Below are 18,282 nucleotides of genomic sequence, written 5' to 3' on the forward strand. Positions count from 1 at the left end.
GGGTGAGAAGTAGCAGCAAACTCAACAGGGTACAGACCTTATATAGGATTTCTTGGGGTGGGGATGGGGGTTGAGCTTTCCAGGGTAGCTTGGGATTGGTGTATTCTTGTGGTCTGATTCTGGGGCAAGCTCAGGGATTGGTGGCATTTTGAGCTCAGGGACCTCAGGGATTGGTGGGATTCTGCAGCCTGACTCTGGGACAATCTCAGGGATTGGTTTTTTTTCAAGCCCTTGGTCCTGTGGTCAAGTCAGGGTCAAGGTGTTTTTCCTTGGCCCTTTTCACCCTACAATCCAGTTCCAAAGTGGATCCCCAAAATAGCAGTGCTGGTGACAATGCCCTAAACAGAAGGACTTTCGCTGGGTAAACATGACTAATAGTGAGATTTTGTTTAGCAGGAACCTCCCTTAACTCTGCCCTCAAAGGTTGGCAAAGGCATCTAGTTCCAGGTCAGTCTGAACAGCCTGTGGCCGCTCAAAGACCCCAGACTATTTACCGTCACATAAAATCTGTTTGCTTTTCTGCCATTTTTCTTCCCCTCCTGCAGAGATAGTGTGGTGGTTTAAGTTGTGCTCAGGAGATGTATGAAACAAAGATGCCTCTAACCTGTAAGCCCCACTTGCCCAAGGGCAGATAACTTCCTGGAATGCTGGGGCTGTTGTTTATGTAAGATAACAAGCCACAGTGTTTCACTCAGTAAACAAGCTCAGTTGCCCCAACTTTATAAGAAGTGCTTGATCGTGGGTAGGCAGATGTAGGTGGGAGGTACTTAGGCAGGAAATATGTCAGGATGTATGCTTGCTCTGATTGGGCAAAGACAGAAGTATGTAGCCTTGTGGGTTTTGCCTTTACAAGCCTCTGACTAATGTACCTTGGTGTCATGCTCTGGGAATCCTGGGTATCTACCTGACTAGTATTTAATAAAGCTTGCTTTGGCTCAAAAACTGTGGTAGTGGTCTTATTCTCACCCTGTGGGATTATTGATAGCCTTGGCACTTTGATTCCCGATATACCTTTCTTTCTAACCATGGAGTGGTATAGTTCAGTGGTTTCACTGTGCCCTGGGTTACACCACCTTCGGTTATTTACCATATATTGTGATTGGCGTGTGCTTCTCTGCCAGGGTTCCTAAACCACCACTCTACTCCATCTGAAGCCCTTCATGTAAGTAGGCTTACTCAGTTTACTTACGTAACAAATCTAGTTGATTTCAATAAAAAGCAAGATAAACATCCCAAGGCACAAAAGGTCTTCTTCTCTTGTTGGCTTTCCAAAAACATCCACATTGTTATCATTGGAAGTAGTTATTTTTTGTATTAAGAACACAAATACTGATTACAGTTTGCTCAGGTTCGACCTGCAGTCTGTGGGGTACATCTCCCATTCTTCCTAGGGCTTGATATCTTTGTATCTGTTAAGCTCTAAAATCAGCCTTTTCTCTCTTTACCAACACCAAGTGTTTATTCGCGTCAAGATAGCTGTAATGACAATGCGCGCATGGTTTGGGCAATTCTTTGATGCAAGTATCAGGTCCCCCAGGACATTCGTTTTCTCAAGGTCAGGAATTCAGACAAAAGTCAGCACTATCTCAGGGCTTGAAGAAAGTTCCTCCTTGCTAAAAGGAATCATTTTCCTAATCTCTATGAAAATGGACACGTAGCTCTCTAATAACATATGACTCTATTAACATATGACAGTGGTGCCCCAGCCTGGCTCACAGGCTGCCTTCCTCCCAAGTACCCGTTCAGTTATAACCCTGAGAACATTCCCCACCCCCACCCCCATGTCGCTTCTCTCCGCTTTCCCGGAAACCAGCCTTTGCAGTTTGGAATAAACTTTTCCCTTTTTACCCACGGAGAGGCTATTTGGTTTCTTTGCTGCGCCCATTTTTATATTTCATTCAACAAGATGATGTAATGCATCATATAGTACATCATATGTACATATAGTACATTGATTTTTTCCCCCCACATGTGAAATATCAATGAATTCTTTAATAAATTCACAACACGGGGCAAGATTAAATATTTCCAATTTATTGAAGAAACCTTCTTAGGTAGTCAAGACTCATTTTCAAGGCTGCACCTAGAAAGGAAAGTAGTGTTGACTTACGTTTCGGCTACGACCCGTTGGATACGCGATTGCACACTTTTGCACTCCAGCGGCTACCGTAGCCGGGCCCTCCGTGGATTCGTGCGCCTGCGTGCTGCCGGAAGGCTCTCCATTTCTGCGAGGACCGGGAAGGACGTTGGTGTAGAGGTGAGGCGGGTGGCGTTGGACACCCTGGGGGTTGACAGCTGCGGGTTTCGGCCTCTCCTGGGGCCGAGCGCTAGGATGTGTCCCGCGCTCCGGCCTAGTGGGGCCGCGGCCTCCCTTCCCCGCGGCTGCGCTCGTCCCCGCCGCGACCTCGGGAGGCTGCGGGCCTGGCGGTGCGGAGGGCTCGGGCGACCCCGCCGCCGGCCGCTGTGCGCCGTCCGGGTCTTTGAGGGGCTTTGCGGAGCCCCGGGGCTTCCCGGGTGGCCGCCGGGCCCGTTTTCCGGTGTATTTTGCCGAGGCCAGGGTGACCTTGACTGGGTCGTTTGACCTGTGGGGCCTGGTGCTGCACCTGGTGAGGGGTGCAGCCGCCGCCGCCGCAGGCCCCGGAGACGCCGGGAGGGCCCCGGAGACGCCGGGAGGGCCCCGGCCCGTCCCGCGTCGGAGAGCAGTGGGGCAGGGAGGAAGCCGCCTAAGTCACTGCAGCCTTGCAGGAGTCAGGCCTCGGCTGTAGTACAAAAAATGCGCCGTGCGTGAAGAGTTCATTCAGTCACTTACCCCGTTTTCTTTTTGTTGTTTTACCTGTAAAGGACATCCGCTACCATGAGTTCCGGTACATTGCCAAAACCTCAGATGCGTGGTCTTCTGGCCAAGCGCCTGCGGGTTCACATTGTTGGCGCATTCATTATGGCCCTGGGAGTTGCCGCTTCCTATAAGGTATGTGTTTGCTGTTTGTGCTTTAGGTCACAAGCTTTTTGTTTAAAACATTTTTATATTTATTAGGAGCTTTTTAAAAAAGAAACTCCCATTTTAAATGTATTCCTTCCTTCTACCTCCCTTGGGCTTCAGTGTGACAGGAACACTCAGGCCCCGTGTAGTTTGCCCTCATCTTCAGATGAAGCTGTGTTAGTTTGCTAGGGCTGCCATGTCGATGAACCAGACTGAGTGTTTTAAACACATTTGTTTTCCCATAGGTTTTCTTGTTTTGAGATATATAACTGGCTAGACCAGGCTGGCCTTCAGCTCCTGTGATCTGCCTACCTCTGTCTTCTCAACGCTGGGATTAAAAAGCTTGTGCCACCACACTCTTCAGTTTTTAAAGAGCAAGGGTAATGCCTTCCAGGTCCTTTCTCCTTTGCTGTCTTCTTCATATGTCTCTGTAACTGGCTGGATTTCCTCCTATAAAGACTAGGTTAGGACCCATGCCATTTTGAACGTCTTTTAAGACCTTATTTCCAAAGGTCTTACAAGGTAGAATTTTATCCATTTGGGGAGAATAAACTCCCACCTTCAACAGAGGGTAGATGTGCAGGATATAGAGAAAACAGTTCCTCATTTAGGCAGTTTTGAAGAATTGAACAGAGTAGCATTTTAATGCTGGCCTTCTGTAGATCTGAGGGGTAGTGAGTCAGGGTCTCATTATGTAGCCTTGGATGGCCTAGAACTTGCTCATAGACCACTCAGAGAGATCTGAGGGTCAGCAGGATTAGGGAGTGTCTAAAGTGGATTCTTTGGGAACATTTGTCCACCTGTCTCTCCTTCCCAAGTGCTGGGATTAAAGGTGTGCACCACCACCACTGCCTGGCTAAAATCAGGACCTTAGAAACTTTTGATAAATCTTTACCAGACTGAGCTTTTTAAGGTCAGGTGCCTTTTTTTCTCTCTTTTTAAATGGGGCACTCCATTGTCAAGTGTGGGACACACAAGTGGGTCTTTAGAAATATATGTTGAATGAGGGGCACAGTGTGTAATGTAGGTGGGTTTGGAGGATACAAAGAACAGTAGGATTCAGTCTGTCTAATTAAGGCAAGTTACTGACGTGTAGAGCATAAAAGAGAGTGTTTGGGGAGCAGGGATGGGAGTCCCTGTGGAATTTGAGAGCTGACAGGGAAACCCTTGTAGGTGGTAAGTGTGCCCATGCCTTGCTACCATTTGAAAGAGAGAGAAAAACCTCAGTCCTTGCTTGGTATTCCAGATCCTCGCTACCTACTATGTAGTGGGCAGTTTGTGGAAGACTGGATAGACGGATGACTAAATATGTGTACTCACTAGTTTAGATGAGGTTATAAAGTCATGCTGTTTTCAAATTATGTTAATGAAAAATACTTCTTGTTCTAACAAATAACTCATGGTTGACTTGCCCGTTGTATTGTGGTACTCAGAGAAACAAACCCGGCATGATATATGTGCATGTGCATTTGTACATCCCCTTGTGGGTATTGACAGACATCAAGGTTTATTGCACGATTGGCTCATGAGCTTACTGGGCTGAAAAGTCCCACCTTGTGCCATCTAAAATTTGTAGAGTTGTCTTAGTTTGTTTTCTGTTGCTATGATTGATAAACACTGTGGTCAAAAGCAACTTAGGAGGAAAGGGTTTATTTAGCTTATAGTAGCAATCCGTAGTGAAATCAAGGAGGAATGCTGCTTACTGGCTTGCTTCTTTTGACTTGCTCAGCTACCTTATATAACCTAAGACCACCTGGCAGGAGACAGCACTGCTCGTAGTGGGCTGGGCCCGGCCCTCCTACATCAGTTAACAATTAAGAAATGCCCTATGTATATGCCCATAGGTTTCCTCTTCCCAGATGTGTCAGGTTAACTGATGACCAAGAAACCTGGTGTTATATATAATTTATTCCATATCAGGAGATCTGAGCACCAAGGGAACTGATGGTCCACTACCCAATACAAAAGCCCGTGGGAAATGGGGTATTCTGGTATAAGTCCCAGAGTTGGAAGTTTAGGAGGTTTAATGTCTGTGGGAAAAGATGGATGTCTCTAGCTCAAGAAGAGTGAGCATTTGTCTTCTGTGAACGTTTTGTTGTGTTTGGACCCTCTGTGCATTGGATGACCTCCATTTACATCATGGAGAGTAGATGACTGTTAGTCCAGTTTCTCCCAACACCAGCCTCACAGAACACCAGCTGTCTGGACATCCTTTAGCCTTGTCCTGTAGACAAGACTTAACCACTAATAGAGTGAGGGGCCTCAGCAGGCTGCAGAGAGCACGGAGGAGTCTTCCTCCTGTTCTCTTGCTAGAAAAAATTGGAGATTCTAATAGAAGGAGGAACAGTAAAATTGACTGTATTACTTCATTTTAGGCAGAATGATTCTGTGCGTTTCTTGTAGCTCCTTACTGATGTGGATTGGTACTTGAAGTTGTACTGTTATATGTGCAGGATGAGATTGAATTTGGTAGAATACACTAAGCGATGCTGTTGGAGACTAAATCTTTGCCATGTCCCAGACATGCATTTGGATCACCAGATGCCAGCCATGGCTCCTGCTTCGCCTCTGATCAGTTGCTTGAACTCCACCTGGTCTCTGAAATACCATTCCTTCCTTCTGTGCTGATCATCTATGCAAGACAAAACCCAAAATGAACACACCTCTTCCTGATCTTTTTCTTCTTTGATGCTGAAGTGTTAGTGATTTTATTAAAGGCCGCCTTTTGAAGTAATCAGCTGTCACTTTGGGTTCCATTCTCTCCTTTGTTAAAGTGTAACTTGGCACTTGCTTGTGTCTCTCTTGTGTCACATTCTGCTTAGTTGAGCCAGGAGGATATGTTACCATGTTTCAACTGGCAATATTTAGGGTTTGCTGGAGGGAAGGCTGTTCCTTTATTTTGTACTGTCTTTTAACTGTGCACTTATTCTACCAAACACACATACAAATATGGACACACAACCTTACCCAAGAGTAGGGTGATTTGTCCCTAGTAAGCGTCTGCTGTGTAGTTACCATGAGACTTTCTTCCTGTCATTGTGTTACCCCTCCCTTGTCTTAGGAAACAGAGGGTTCAGTAAAGAACACAAATATGTTGTTGATTTATTTTGTTTTTAGGCATTTCTAATCTGAAAAATAAGTATGGTAATGGGCGATGTTCCTTTTCAGTTTGGCGTGGCTGAACCCAGAAAGAAGGCGTATGCAGATTTCTACAGGCATTATGACTCCATGAAGGACTTTGAAGAGATGAGGAGGGCTGGTATCTTCCAGAGTGCGAAGTGACTTCAGAATGTACAGGTGATCAGTTACTTGAAGTTATGTCAAAATGTTCTTAGCTAGCAAAGTATGAATAATCTTACCATTTTTAATTGTCAGTTCAGTGGTACCAAGTTCTTACAAAACTGCTACTATGCCTTTCTCCCAGACCTGGATAGTTTTCCTCGTTAGGAATTTGACCACATTATTTGCCTTTCTGTGGAGTTGTTCTTCCTCTTATGCGTGTGGAAGTCATAGAACAGCTCCTTCCACCTGGCATATGAGTTCCAGGGATCCAACTTAGCTTGCATCGAGTGCCTTAACCCTCTGAGCCATCTTGCTGGCCCTATTTGTCATTTTGTGATTGGCTCATTTCAGTTAGCATAGTGTTTTATCATGTTGTCGGGAACTTCTTCCTTTTTAAGGCTGAAAATACTGTACTTTATGTTGTTACTGGGAATTGAACCTGGAGCATTATGCATACTTGGCAAGCATTATATCACTGACTTTGACTACATCTTATCCTTTATATATACATATACATGCACACACATATATACACACATATAATACATACTGTAATATACAATGTATCATGTTATTATATGTAATATATATAATATATATATGTAATATATGTATTGTTTCAAGATGTTTAATTTTGAGACATGGCCTTATCAAGTTGCAGAACCTGGCTGTGAACTATTTCCTGAATGACTGGGATTCTAAGTGTGTGCCACCGTTCCTGTCCTGTTGTTTGTGTGTACTGATTCAGTCCATCTGTTTGTCAGTAGACGGTAGGGTGTCTTTGCCTGTCCGTTGCCGGGATTGGTAGATGATAGGATAGTGTGTTTGCAGTCACTCCTGTCTTCCTTAGTAGTTGCAGGGTTGCACTTCCACAGTGTAAGGATCTCTTTCTGCACGTGCTTCCTAGCACTTAACTACTTTGTTTTACAGTGGCTATCTTGAATATCTTAGATCGGGTTGACATACTTCAGGGTGGTTTTGATTAGAGCTTCCCTAATGATTTGTAGTTTGGGGGGTTGCATGTATTGGCCATTTGTATATACTCTGGGTATATTGGGGATTTTCCCCCCTGAACTGTGCTGGCATGTGTGTGTGGGGATGTGGAGGTCCCAGGTTAATGTGGAGAGTATTCCTGTATTATTTTCCACCTTACTGAGGCAGGACTGCATTGACCCCAGAGCCCTGATGAGGCTAGTCTGGCTGAGTTGGTTACTCTGGGGATGGGAGTTGCAGGTGAACCGCTGTGTCTGTTTGGCGTTTGTGGAGATTCTGGGACTCTCAACTCTGGATTTGATTTGGTGTCTTTGTGCTTTAGTCACTGGCCAGCCTTCCGCCCTGGGGATTCTTCATTCAGTTCTGCTGGTTACTTTTAAATCTTCATTTAGATGAGCAGTTCTCTGTTTTTGTTTTTTAGAGAGAGAGAGAGAGAGAGAGAGAGAGGATTTCACTGTTTTATCAATCTTGGCTGTCCTTGATCTCGCTCTGTAGACCAGGCTGGCCTTGAACTCAGAGAGATCTGCCTGTCATTGCCTCCTGAGTGCTGGGATTAAAGGCGTGCACCACCACTGCCTGGCTTTTTCTCTTTCTTTCTTTCTTTCTTTCTTTCTTTCTTTCTTTCTTTCTTTCTTTCTTTCTTTCTCTCTTCCTTTCTTTTTCTTTCTTTCTCTCTCTCTCTCACAGAATTTTTTATTTTTGTTGAATGGGCTTTGGTGTCATATCCCAGAATCATTGCCAAATCCAGCATCTTAAATGCTTTCTTCAAATGTCTTACACTTTGTGTATTTAATGCTTTTTAGGTCTTTGATCCTTTCTTTTTTGGTGGTGCTGGGTGATTGTGTATATGAAGTGCATGCTATAATTTAGCTATACCTCTGAGTCAGTGGCTCCCAACCTGTGTGTCAAGACCTCTTTGGAAGTTGCATATCAGATATTCAGCATATCGAGTAACATTGCCATTCATAACAGCAGCAAAATTACAGTTATGAAGTAGCCGTGAAATAAGTTTATGGTTGGAGTTAGTAAAGGGTCACAGCATTAGGAAGGTTGAGAACCACTGCTCTAAGTCTTCTCTGATCCATTTTAAGATAATTTTTATTTATGATGAAATAGAAAGATCCAGCTTTATTCTTTAGTGTATAGATAACTCATTGTCCCAGAATCATTTTTAAAACACATTCTTCCCTCTCAGAGTTTTCCTCTGTTGCTTCTTGCTGTAGTTTCTTGACAGTCTCACTGAACAAGAAGCTGTTTCAACTGGACTGTCTGGTCAGTGAGCTCCTGAGCTCCACCTGATTCTTTGAGGCTGGGGGACTTTTTATGTGAGTGCTGAGGATTTGAACTCAAATCCTTATACTTGTATAGCAAGCATTCACATACTGAGCTGTGACCTCAGCCTGGTTTATGTTTACCACATTGGTCCACATTGGTTTCATTGCTCTGATTATGTAGTAGGTTTGGAATTAGGCTATGTGAGTCTTCCCTCCCACCCCCTCAGTTGTTGGAGCTGTTTGAGATCTCAATTTTAGAGTGGGTTTTCTTCTTCTTCTATCAACAATGACAGTGGGATTTTGATAAGGATTGTGTTCAGTCTGCAGAGGGCTCTGGGGTGTGTGGTCATCTTAACAGTGTTCGTCTCTCAGTGGTGCTTTGTCCCTGGGCTCAGAAGTCTGCCTAAGTGTCCATTAGAGATAGAATTGTTTTCATTTTCTTCTATTATTAATGTATTTTAATTTTATGCCCTGCAGCTTTGTTTTGTTTCTGTGTGTATTACTAGAATTTTCTACATATAAAATATTACTTACAAAGAGATTTTACTTTTTTGGGTGTATTTTCTTTTTCTTGCCTAATTTTTCTGACTAGGACTTTCAATACTATGTTGAATGGAAGTGGCAAGAATGGGCATCTTTACTTTCCTGAGGAGTCTAAAGGAAAAGCTTTCAGTTTTTCATTGAGCTGCATGAGCTGCCTGCTAGCCATGGACTCCTGTAGTGGACTGTGTTGAGATACACTGTACTAGAGTACCCGGTGTGTGTCTTTACAGTTTAGAACACTTATATGCTTTTAATCCCAGCACTCAGGAGGCAGAGGCAGCAGATCTCTTGAGTTTGAGACCAGCCTGGTCTACAGAGTGAATTCTAGGACAGCTAGGGCTGCACAGAGATTTACCTATCTCATCACTCCCACCAAATTAAACAAACAAACAAACACGTATATATCTCTACATAAATAAATCTAAGTCTGTAGCTATATAAATAATGTATATGGATGCTTTGTCCGCATGTATGACTGTGGACCACTTGCGTGCCTGGTGCCTGAAGAGGTCAAAGAGGTTGTTAGGTCCTCTGGAACTGGAGTTACAGATGGTTGTGAGCAGGCATATGGATGGTGGGAATTGAACCCTGGTCCTCTGGAGGAACAGCTAGTGCTCTTAACTGCTGAGCCGACTCTCCAGTCCCAATTTGTTTTTTGTTTGTTTGTTTTGTTTATTAAATCATGAAAAAGTTGTTTGATCAGATTTTTTTCTACGTCTATTGAGATGGTTGTGGAATTTTTAAAAATTATGTATGATGTATCACATCTATTAGTTTTTTTGTTTTTGTTTTTTGTTGTGGTTTTACTTTGTTTTTTAAGACAAGGTTTCTCTTTAACAGCTCTGGCTGTCCTGAAGCTAGCTCTGTAGACCAGGCTGGCTTTGAACTCATAGAGATCTGCCTGCCTCTGCCTCCTGAGTACTGGAGTGCTGGGATTAAAGGTGTGTGCCACACTGCCTGGCTACATCTATTAATTTTTATATATTAATTCACCCTTGCATTCTAGAAATTAAGTCTCTTGTGCTTTGTATATAATCAGTCCTTTCACTGGGTGGTTGATTTGTGTGTTAGTCTTGAGGAGATTTCCATTGCTTTGTGATTGGACTGGAGTTCTTATGTCTGTCTAGTTTAGGTATCAGGACAGTGCTGAACTTAGAATCAGTGTGGAAGTTTTATTCAAATAACCGCATCTATTTGGGAAGAATTTGAGGATTGGTGATAATTCTTTAACTTTTGGTAAAATTTATCTGGTTGGTCCTCAACTTTCATTTGTGAAGTTTTTGATTTCTGATTTGATCTTACTAATTTAATAATTTCAGTCTGCTGTGTAGACTTAGTGTCTATTGCTTCTTGAGTTCATGCTGGCAAGTCTTACAAGTTCACTTGTTGTTCTTTGTTGAGCTTTCTCTTTTCTCTTGCCATTCATTTTAACTAAAGATTTTTGAGTATACTTGACATTTACAAAGAATCAAGATTTTCTTTATTGCTTATTATTTTGTTGATCTAATCATTTCCTTTCTTTTGGTAGCTTTACTAGCTCTTCTTTAAATTCCCTGAGCTGTATGTTATTAGGTTGTGCATTTGAGTTAACTTTTCCTTGTGACTTTCTCATTGATCCATTGCTTCAGTGAATTTTGGATTTCCTAGTTTAATTAAGCCAGTGTGGTCAGAAGATACTCATCAAGGCTCCCAAGATTTGTTTTGCCTTATCATGGTGTCTTAGGGTTTTATTACTGTGAAGAGACACCGTGAGCATGGCAACTCTTAAAAAGAAAACATTTAATTGAGGGTGGTGGCTGCCAGTTTCAGAGGTTTAGTCTATTATCATCATGCTGGGACATGGTGGCACATGGTAGACAATGTGCTGGAGAAGGAGCTGAGAGCTCTACATCTTGATCCACAGGCAGCAGGAAGAGACTGCTACACTAGGCTTGGCTTGAACATCTGAGACCTCCAAGCCTGCCCTCAGTGATACACTTCCTCCAACAAAGTCACACCTCCTATGTGGGCCGTTTTTATTCAAACCACCACACATATAATGTCTTAGAGAATTCCACGTTCTGTTACTGAGCAGATGCAGACATATGAATTCCATTTATCTCTGTTTTAAGCCTTCTATTTCCTCATCTTCTGTCTAGACAGTTCTTTCAACAAGGCCACACCTTTTAATCCCTCTCAAGTAGTGCCTCTCCCTGATGAATGAGCCTATGGGGACCATTCTTATTCAAACCACCACAGCTGCATGCATTAAATATCCAAAGTATTACTGCTGACTTATCATTACAGTGAAACAGAAACAAAACCAACAACTTCATTTTTCCATTGGTAGGAAATTAGTAAGAATAATCTTTATCATACCATGGACTGTTAATGTCCTTTAGCATTGATATCAAGAGACATAAAAAATGTTATTGAAAGTTAAACAATTTAAAGAAGAGCATGCAGATGTCAGAGGAACAAGAATGCTGCTAAAATAAAAGCCAGAAATAAGAGTAAGTTATGGTCTGCCTAGAATGGAAGCTAGGCAGGGTGGTTAGGGAGCTTGACACTAGGCAGCCAGAAATGGGTGAAGGTGAGTATCAGTAAGTAGTAGGTATAGACCTCATTGGTATTAATAAAGATTGATCATCATTAACATAGCCATTGTGTTTCTCTCCATAGAATTCTTTGGATTGCACTCGATAGAAGTTCATTGCTGACCTGTGTTCCTGAACTATGAAACATGAATATGTGGGCTAAGGAGTAGTTTACCTCAATAAACAATTAACAATTATATGGACAGTAAGTCTTTGCTTGGTTATTATTATGGATAATTCAGGGGCTTAAAAATCTGACATCTATTATTCATATAACTGGATGAATATTAAAAGATAACTTGTCAATTCATTATTTCTTTTTTTTTTTAATTTTATGTGCATTGGTGTTTTTGCCATGGGTGTCGGGTCCCCTGGAACTGGAATTAGACAGTTGTGAGCTGCCATGTGGTTGCTGGGAATTAAACCTGGTCCTCTCGAAGAGTAGTCAGTGCTCTTAACCATGATCCATCTCTCCAGCTCCCAATTCATTATTGCAACACATGTATAATTGCTCTTATATTTTGTCATTTCACTGAGATAGGTCCTTCTTGCAGTTACTTGGTCCTGCCTTTGGTCCCTTGGAGTACCTGGGTGGTTAGACTTCCAGCTTTGGGTGTTCCAGTCCTATCAATGAAATCTCTCTTTGCAGGAGGCAGAGGGAGATGGGTGTCTGTGAATCTCGAGTTAGAGGCCAGCATAGCGAGTTCCAGATCAGCTAGGGATAGATGTTTAGATGCCATTCTTAAAGAAATCTGTCCTTGGGTTTCCTTGAAAGTGGTAGTGTGCTGTCACCAGAAAGAATAGGGAGATATGACGACATGCTGTTAGAATAATGGCTTTTGTTTGGTTTTTCGAGACAGGGTTTCTCTGTGTGGTTTTGGTGCCTGTCTTGGATCTCACCCTGTAGTCCAGGCTGGCCTCGAACTCACAGAGATCTATCTGCCTGGCTCTGCCTCCCGAGTGCTGGGATTAAAGGCGTGCGCCACCACTACCCGTTGAATAATTGCTTTTATTAATGAACCACAGTATGTATGAGAAATGGAAATACATGTAGTATCTAGAAAAACACTTAACTAGTAATGTCTTATGGTCATTTAAAAAAAGTCTAATAAATGATGAAACTTTTTTCTTTTTGGAGATAAAACTTTTTTCATTAGTATCTTCAGAATTTTTCTATCCTTTAGATTTTGTTGTGACCAAAGTTATATTTATTTGATGCAAGTCTAGTTTTTTTTATTGTTTTGGTGGTACAGGCATTGAACCCAGCCCCCCCCCATAAGAGCTCTATGACTGCGCTGTATCCAGTGTGTACAATGAAAAAGCAAGTTTGATCAGTAGTAGTCCTTATTCTGTTTAACTTGTGTAGGACTCAGTGAATGAGCTATATTAAAATAAGGTATGGGTGAAAACCTGCCAACTAAAAACTCAAAACAGACATTCATCCATGGTCAGCAATACTTTATTTATATAATTCCTGGCAATATGTAAAATTACCATAAGCCGTACAAGAATCAATACATATTTACATTCTTAAAAATAATTATTCTTGAGGGTGACAAAAATGTTGCTTTCCTAAATGAGTCACAGACTAAGTGCATGGATGGTTTTCACATTTGGCTTGAATTGTCCACCAATGACTTGTTTTCAGTAATAGGGATATAGTGGGGATGTGTGCCCAGCAGATCTGAGAGTGGAAGGGCAGTGGCCTTTGAAATGGCACTGTCGTACTTACAGCTGAAGGGAACAGGTTGCAGGCCACCGCATGCCTGCCGTCAGTGGGTAGACTGAGACAGTCACGGAGAACTTTAAGATCACTGCTGACTCCAGGTCTTGCATCTGAGCCTTTCTTTAGGTGTTAAATAATACTTAGCAGACAGACACTAGGGATTATCTCCAAGCCTTGCCAAGTCAGTTCATAGAGAACTGTCCTGACTGGTGGTATTGCTGGAGACAGGCTTTCTCTCTGTAGCCCTGGCTGCCTTGGAACTCTCTCTGTAGACCAGGCTGGCCTGGAACTCACAGAGATCCACCTGCCTCTGCCTCCCGAGTGCTGGGATTAAAGGTGTGTACCACCACGGCTCAGCAGTGTTAGGGTTCTTCTTAACTCACACCCATATACTAAGGAGTTCTAGAACCAAACAAATTTACAGGCATTATGGTCTGTTCTTGTTGGTAGACACAAAATGTTACTTTTTAGCTTTGTAAAACATAAGCTTTCCAAAATATACCTGAGCAGTTAAAAGTCTGACAAATCAGCAGACTGCTGACTTTGAGGGTAATATTCATTGTTTTTCCTAAAAAGAATGGTATTGTAGTTAAGTGAAACATTCAACAAGCAAAACAACTGTATTACAGAGGTGTTGGAGTTTTATTTTCTGGGTCTGTATTCTAGGGCCTGTCCACATTTTACTACAAAGCAGAGCATTAACAGATTGAAATTACAGTGAAAACTTCTGCAAATGGCATAGAGTAAAAAAAAGAATGGTAAGAATACAACATACATAGGATTCTTTGATCATTTGTTCCTCTCCCACTTGGAATTTTTTTTTCCCCACTTGGAGGAGTATCTTTTTTTGTTTGGGAAGAAGGTAAGATGTAAATCCCTACAAAATTAGTATGCCTGTTACTACAGACATGTTGGCCTTCTGTCCATGTTGAGTGTTGGAACTCTGTGTTGCTCAGCAAAAAATCAAACTCCTCCTCCCTAAGGGACTCAGGGGAAGCCTTTCCTTAGGGCTTTATTCTTTACCATGGTAAATTTACTAATGAACACCTGAGCAAAATGGGGGTCAGCTAAATAATGGTAGGTCCTAACAGTGGCAGGGGGAGGCTCCACAGCTACCACAGAACATGCTGTTTGCGTGGAAGAGCAGCCTGGAGCCAGGTGGCAGGACGTTTCTGCAATGTAGTCCACAAGCCTGTTAAACTGTTGCTCCGACAGTCTCTCCCGGGCGCCATCCACCTGCCAAAACCAAAGGTCTGTTAGAGTCACCAGCCTTTGTGACACTGTGACAACAAAACTATTCTCCTGGATGCACTTATTCACTGTCTCCTAGGCCATCCTGTGAGCCATTCTGTCCACGTCAGCACTTCTTCTGAGAAAAAGCAATCCCAGTGCAAGTTTGGCACATGTAACCAGTTTCCATAAGACTATCAGGACACCCTCCCTCCCTTTGAATAAATGGCTCATTTTGCGTAAAATTCCCATGTTTAACGTTACCCATTTGATAGTACTCATTAACTATTAACACGTCTGTCACTGCTTTTTACCAAGCAGCCTAGAACAAAGGATAAAAATGGCCCTCTGGTTAAATGTAATCAGTATGCAACTCGGCATCCCAAAAGAAGAGTTGCCCCGGTTCCCGGAGCTGCCACAGCTTGTCAGAGGCAGGGAAGAGAACCTCATTCATACCAGTGGCTTTGGGCAGAACATGCTTAAAAAACAAAACCTCCTACCTTTTTGAACTGTAACATTTTCTGTTTTTATAAATACTAGGATTTAAAGCCAGAAAAAAAATAGAACTGGGCAGAGGAAGGGGAAATTTTTATGGCAAAAAGGGAGGATGCAAACTACATTTATAGTTCATAAAAGTCTGGCTCATCTTCAGTGGAACTTAAGAACTGAGACAGATAGATAAACTACCTAAGTTCTTAAGTGAGACAGTCTGAGGAAGCACCCATCAAAGGCAGTTGGGACTATAAATTCTTCTCATCCTGAAGTCCCACAGCTATCTAGTGCACAGATCAAGCCGAGGAGGGAATTGGCAGAGCTGGCCACTGGTTTGTACAAGTTAGTAGCCACTAACCTTGTGGTGTTGTGACCTACTGAATATTGGCAAGACCATTCTGGAAGAATTAGAAACCTTTTAATAGAGGTGTTTTAGTTCTCAGAGTTGCGGTAATGTAAAGAATTTAAACAGGGCCCAGAAAAAAATGTAGCTAAAAGTATAAAAAGTTGTAAAAAGCTACAGAAAGCAGATAGTAGAAGGGCCTGCCAGAGGTGTAAGTTAAGGCCTGTGTTAGAGTTTGGGTCTTAATATTTTTCAGCCTCAGAAAGAAAAGAAAAAAAGCCTTTAAGATTCACTGACAGATGAAAGCTGTGTACCACTAGGCAAAGGCCAGAGTTCTGATGATATCATTTGATGGGGCCAGAATTCAGCTGGAGAGCTTTGAATATACAAAAAAGCTTAATTGCTCCTGAACAGCAGCAGGAAAGCCTGTGTTGTGAAAGGAACCTGGCCAAGGAATAAATTGACCTCCTGACTCATTTTGAGCCTCTCATAGGGGATTTTAATAATGTGCCAGGCATATTAAGCAATTATCCCTAAAAAAAATGACTGCATTTAACCAAGAAAAGCAATGCTGATTAAAAAAAAAAAAATCCAAAACTTGCCATATTTGAATATACTCAGTGATGTCATCTACAAATTAATTCCTTCCAGAATTCAAAGGAGTTCTGTTTCTAGCCTCTAAGGTGAGGGGCACTTTATAGAGCTGGAAATACTGCTCTTGGTTTTCACAGCAGGAGGCTTTGGATTGGGACTGTGTTAGGTTCTGCTTTGAACAGGACAGCTGCAGAAGACAGTCCAACCAGTGCCTCCTCCAATGACGCTTCCCTCCTACTGAGACACTGTTGTCCAGCTCTCAATGAAGGGTCTCCAATGTCCTGCAGCTTCAGTCTTCACTGGGGAGGGTTAGGTCATGGACACAAGAAGGGAGTAGTTACGAGCTGAAGGTAAGGGTAGGACAAAGCAGTACTGAGAAAGCCCAGTGGGTTCTACTCTGCACAGTACCAGAGAGAGGTGTGTGAACTGGGTGCTGTTTATTGAATGGCAGTCTTGAAGGACTGCTTTGTGTTTCTGCCTCTAACTGCCATTCCTTTATCCCTGGACGGAAGCAGGTTTTGATGCTTCCATCTCTTAGCTTGGTGAGTTCATCACCTCAACCTTCACAGCTTCCAACATGCCGATTGGTGTTACTCAGCACCCCCCCCCTCGCCCCCGCTCCCCATCCTCAAACAGAAGTGCAAAGGAGGATGAGAATTAGATATCAGTAAAAGATAAATCACATAGCTGAAGATCTAAAGTATTTCAATGCCAACTGAGAAAAATACTGGTCACAGGTACTTCTTGGGGTTTGGAGGTTTCTCCAGGACTAAGGACTTGAAGACAATGCTACTGTCCTTTGCCAAATTCTGTAGCCAGATCACTGCTGCTATAATTATTGTCAACTGGATCAGAAGATTTCTGGCAGATCTAATAAAGTCAGCCTGGACATCCGACCCCTGTTTATTCCCAGAAAGTCATCAACTGAAAGCTGCAGTGTAGTCTTGGTGCCAAGCCCCAGCTTAAAGCCTGACTGATTACAGTCCAAGAAATAGGAGAGATCTTAGGAGATGTTGTGGTTGGCTGCTTTCCATCTGCTCAGATAATTCTACCCAAATAATGTGAGAGGGACAAGATCCTGTATCAGGAAGAATCATGAAAGAAGGAATTGGGCAGGTCCTGCTGGGGGTAGTTTTTTAACCTTGATTGTTCAGTCCTCAGTGCCCAGTAAGGGTCACCCTATCTCATATGGGAAAATAAATTAAAAAAAAAAAATCTCAGTAATTAGGATGTGTGGTTCAGGCCACATCTACTGGGAGGTAGACAGGAAGAGAGCAGTGTCCCAGTGGGTGCATCTGCTTAATGTAGGTTGGATTGTAGGAGGCCAGAACCACTCTGCTCAGGCTGGGCTTCTGAATCCTGGTATTCTGGATGCTCTACTTGAGCGTCCATTCTATGTAAACACTGCCAGGATCCAGTGGCTAGCACATCTAGGGTACTGTTCCTCTTCTCTTTAGGGTTCACACACACACACACAGGTGGGTGGGGCCTTCCTAGTCCCTTCTGCAATACCGACCTTGTCTCCTTTACAATCCTTCCTGTCTCTCCTGGTCTAGATGCCTAAGCACCAGTGATGATGCTACATTTCAACTCCCGAGAGCTAGCCCCAGTCATCCTGGTTTGGGAACTGTACCTCCACATCACAGGCTACTCTTGGTTGCTTGAGCTGCACAGTGAGCAGGTTGTTTTGCTTGGTGTCCTGTGCACAGTCGATCTCTGTGATGGGGAAGGCCTGTTGCTGTGTGTCCTCGCTGATGCTTACAACAAAGAGCACTTCAGATGTCAAGAGCAAGCACCCTTCATGCTCCTGGCCTGAGCCCCTCACCAGGACTACATCCAGGGTCATGTGGACTTCTGGTCTACCCAGAGACTGAAGCATTTTCCTGTTTAAAAGGAAGGAAGTGGTTAGGAGCCATCCTGAAAGGCAGTCACAACAGCTTTCACTGTGTATATCAGTGATTGGGGCATATCCCCTCCAAAACCAAGCCCTTCCCAAGGGCAGAGTGGACTGTTAACTTTAGCTTAATATTACAGTATTTCTGTATTTGCTACAGCTGGCTAAAAAAAAAAAATATTGTCAATTCTTAAGTTGATTCTGGTCAGCAGAGCCTGGCTCCTGGAGAAGAGATTTTCTTACGCTTCATTTAGCTATTTTCTTCCCATTAGAAATGACACCCCCAGTTAGAACTCTGGTTCCACAGGGAATTTTGATCCTTGTTGCAGGCCCAGACTTTTAACAGTGTGTATCC

General features: G+C 42.9%; 2 protein-coding genes across 2 annotated transcripts in view; one reads left to right on the forward strand and one right to left on the reverse strand.

Annotated features, from left to right (window-relative positions):
• Positions 1-2,162: 2,162 nt before the first annotated feature.
• Positions 2,163-11,853, forward strand: LOC131896991 (cytochrome c oxidase subunit 6C-2). Its single transcript, XM_059247844.1, has 4 exons — positions 2,163-2,257; positions 2,842-2,968; positions 6,149-6,277; positions 11,734-11,853. The coding sequence occupies exons 2-3, from the start codon at positions 2,855-2,857 to the stop codon at positions 6,260-6,262; spliced, it is 228 nt and encodes a 75-aa protein (XP_059103827.1). The 5' UTR covers positions 2,163-2,257; positions 2,842-2,854; the 3' UTR covers positions 6,263-6,277; positions 11,734-11,853.
• Positions 11,854-14,135: 2,282 nt separating this feature from the next.
• The window catches only part of Vps13b (vacuolar protein sorting 13 homolog B), a 601,468-nt gene continuing 597,321 nt past the window's right edge, over positions 14,136-18,282 (reverse strand). The window contains exons 61-62 of the mRNA XM_059247261.1: positions 17,667-17,916; positions 14,136-14,610 (exon numbers count right to left, since the gene is read on the reverse strand). Of these exons, the coding sequence (XP_059103244.1) occupies positions 14,362-14,610; positions 17,667-17,916 (499 nt within the window). The 3' untranslated portion in view covers positions 14,136-14,361. The remainder of the gene's footprint in view (positions 14,611-17,666; positions 17,917-18,282) is intronic.

This window comes from Peromyscus eremicus, chromosome 20, assembly GCF_949786415.1.
Source record: "Peromyscus eremicus chromosome 20, PerEre_H2_v1, whole genome shotgun sequence".
NCBI classification, from domain to species: Eukaryota; Metazoa; Chordata; class Mammalia; order Rodentia; family Cricetidae; genus Peromyscus; species Peromyscus eremicus.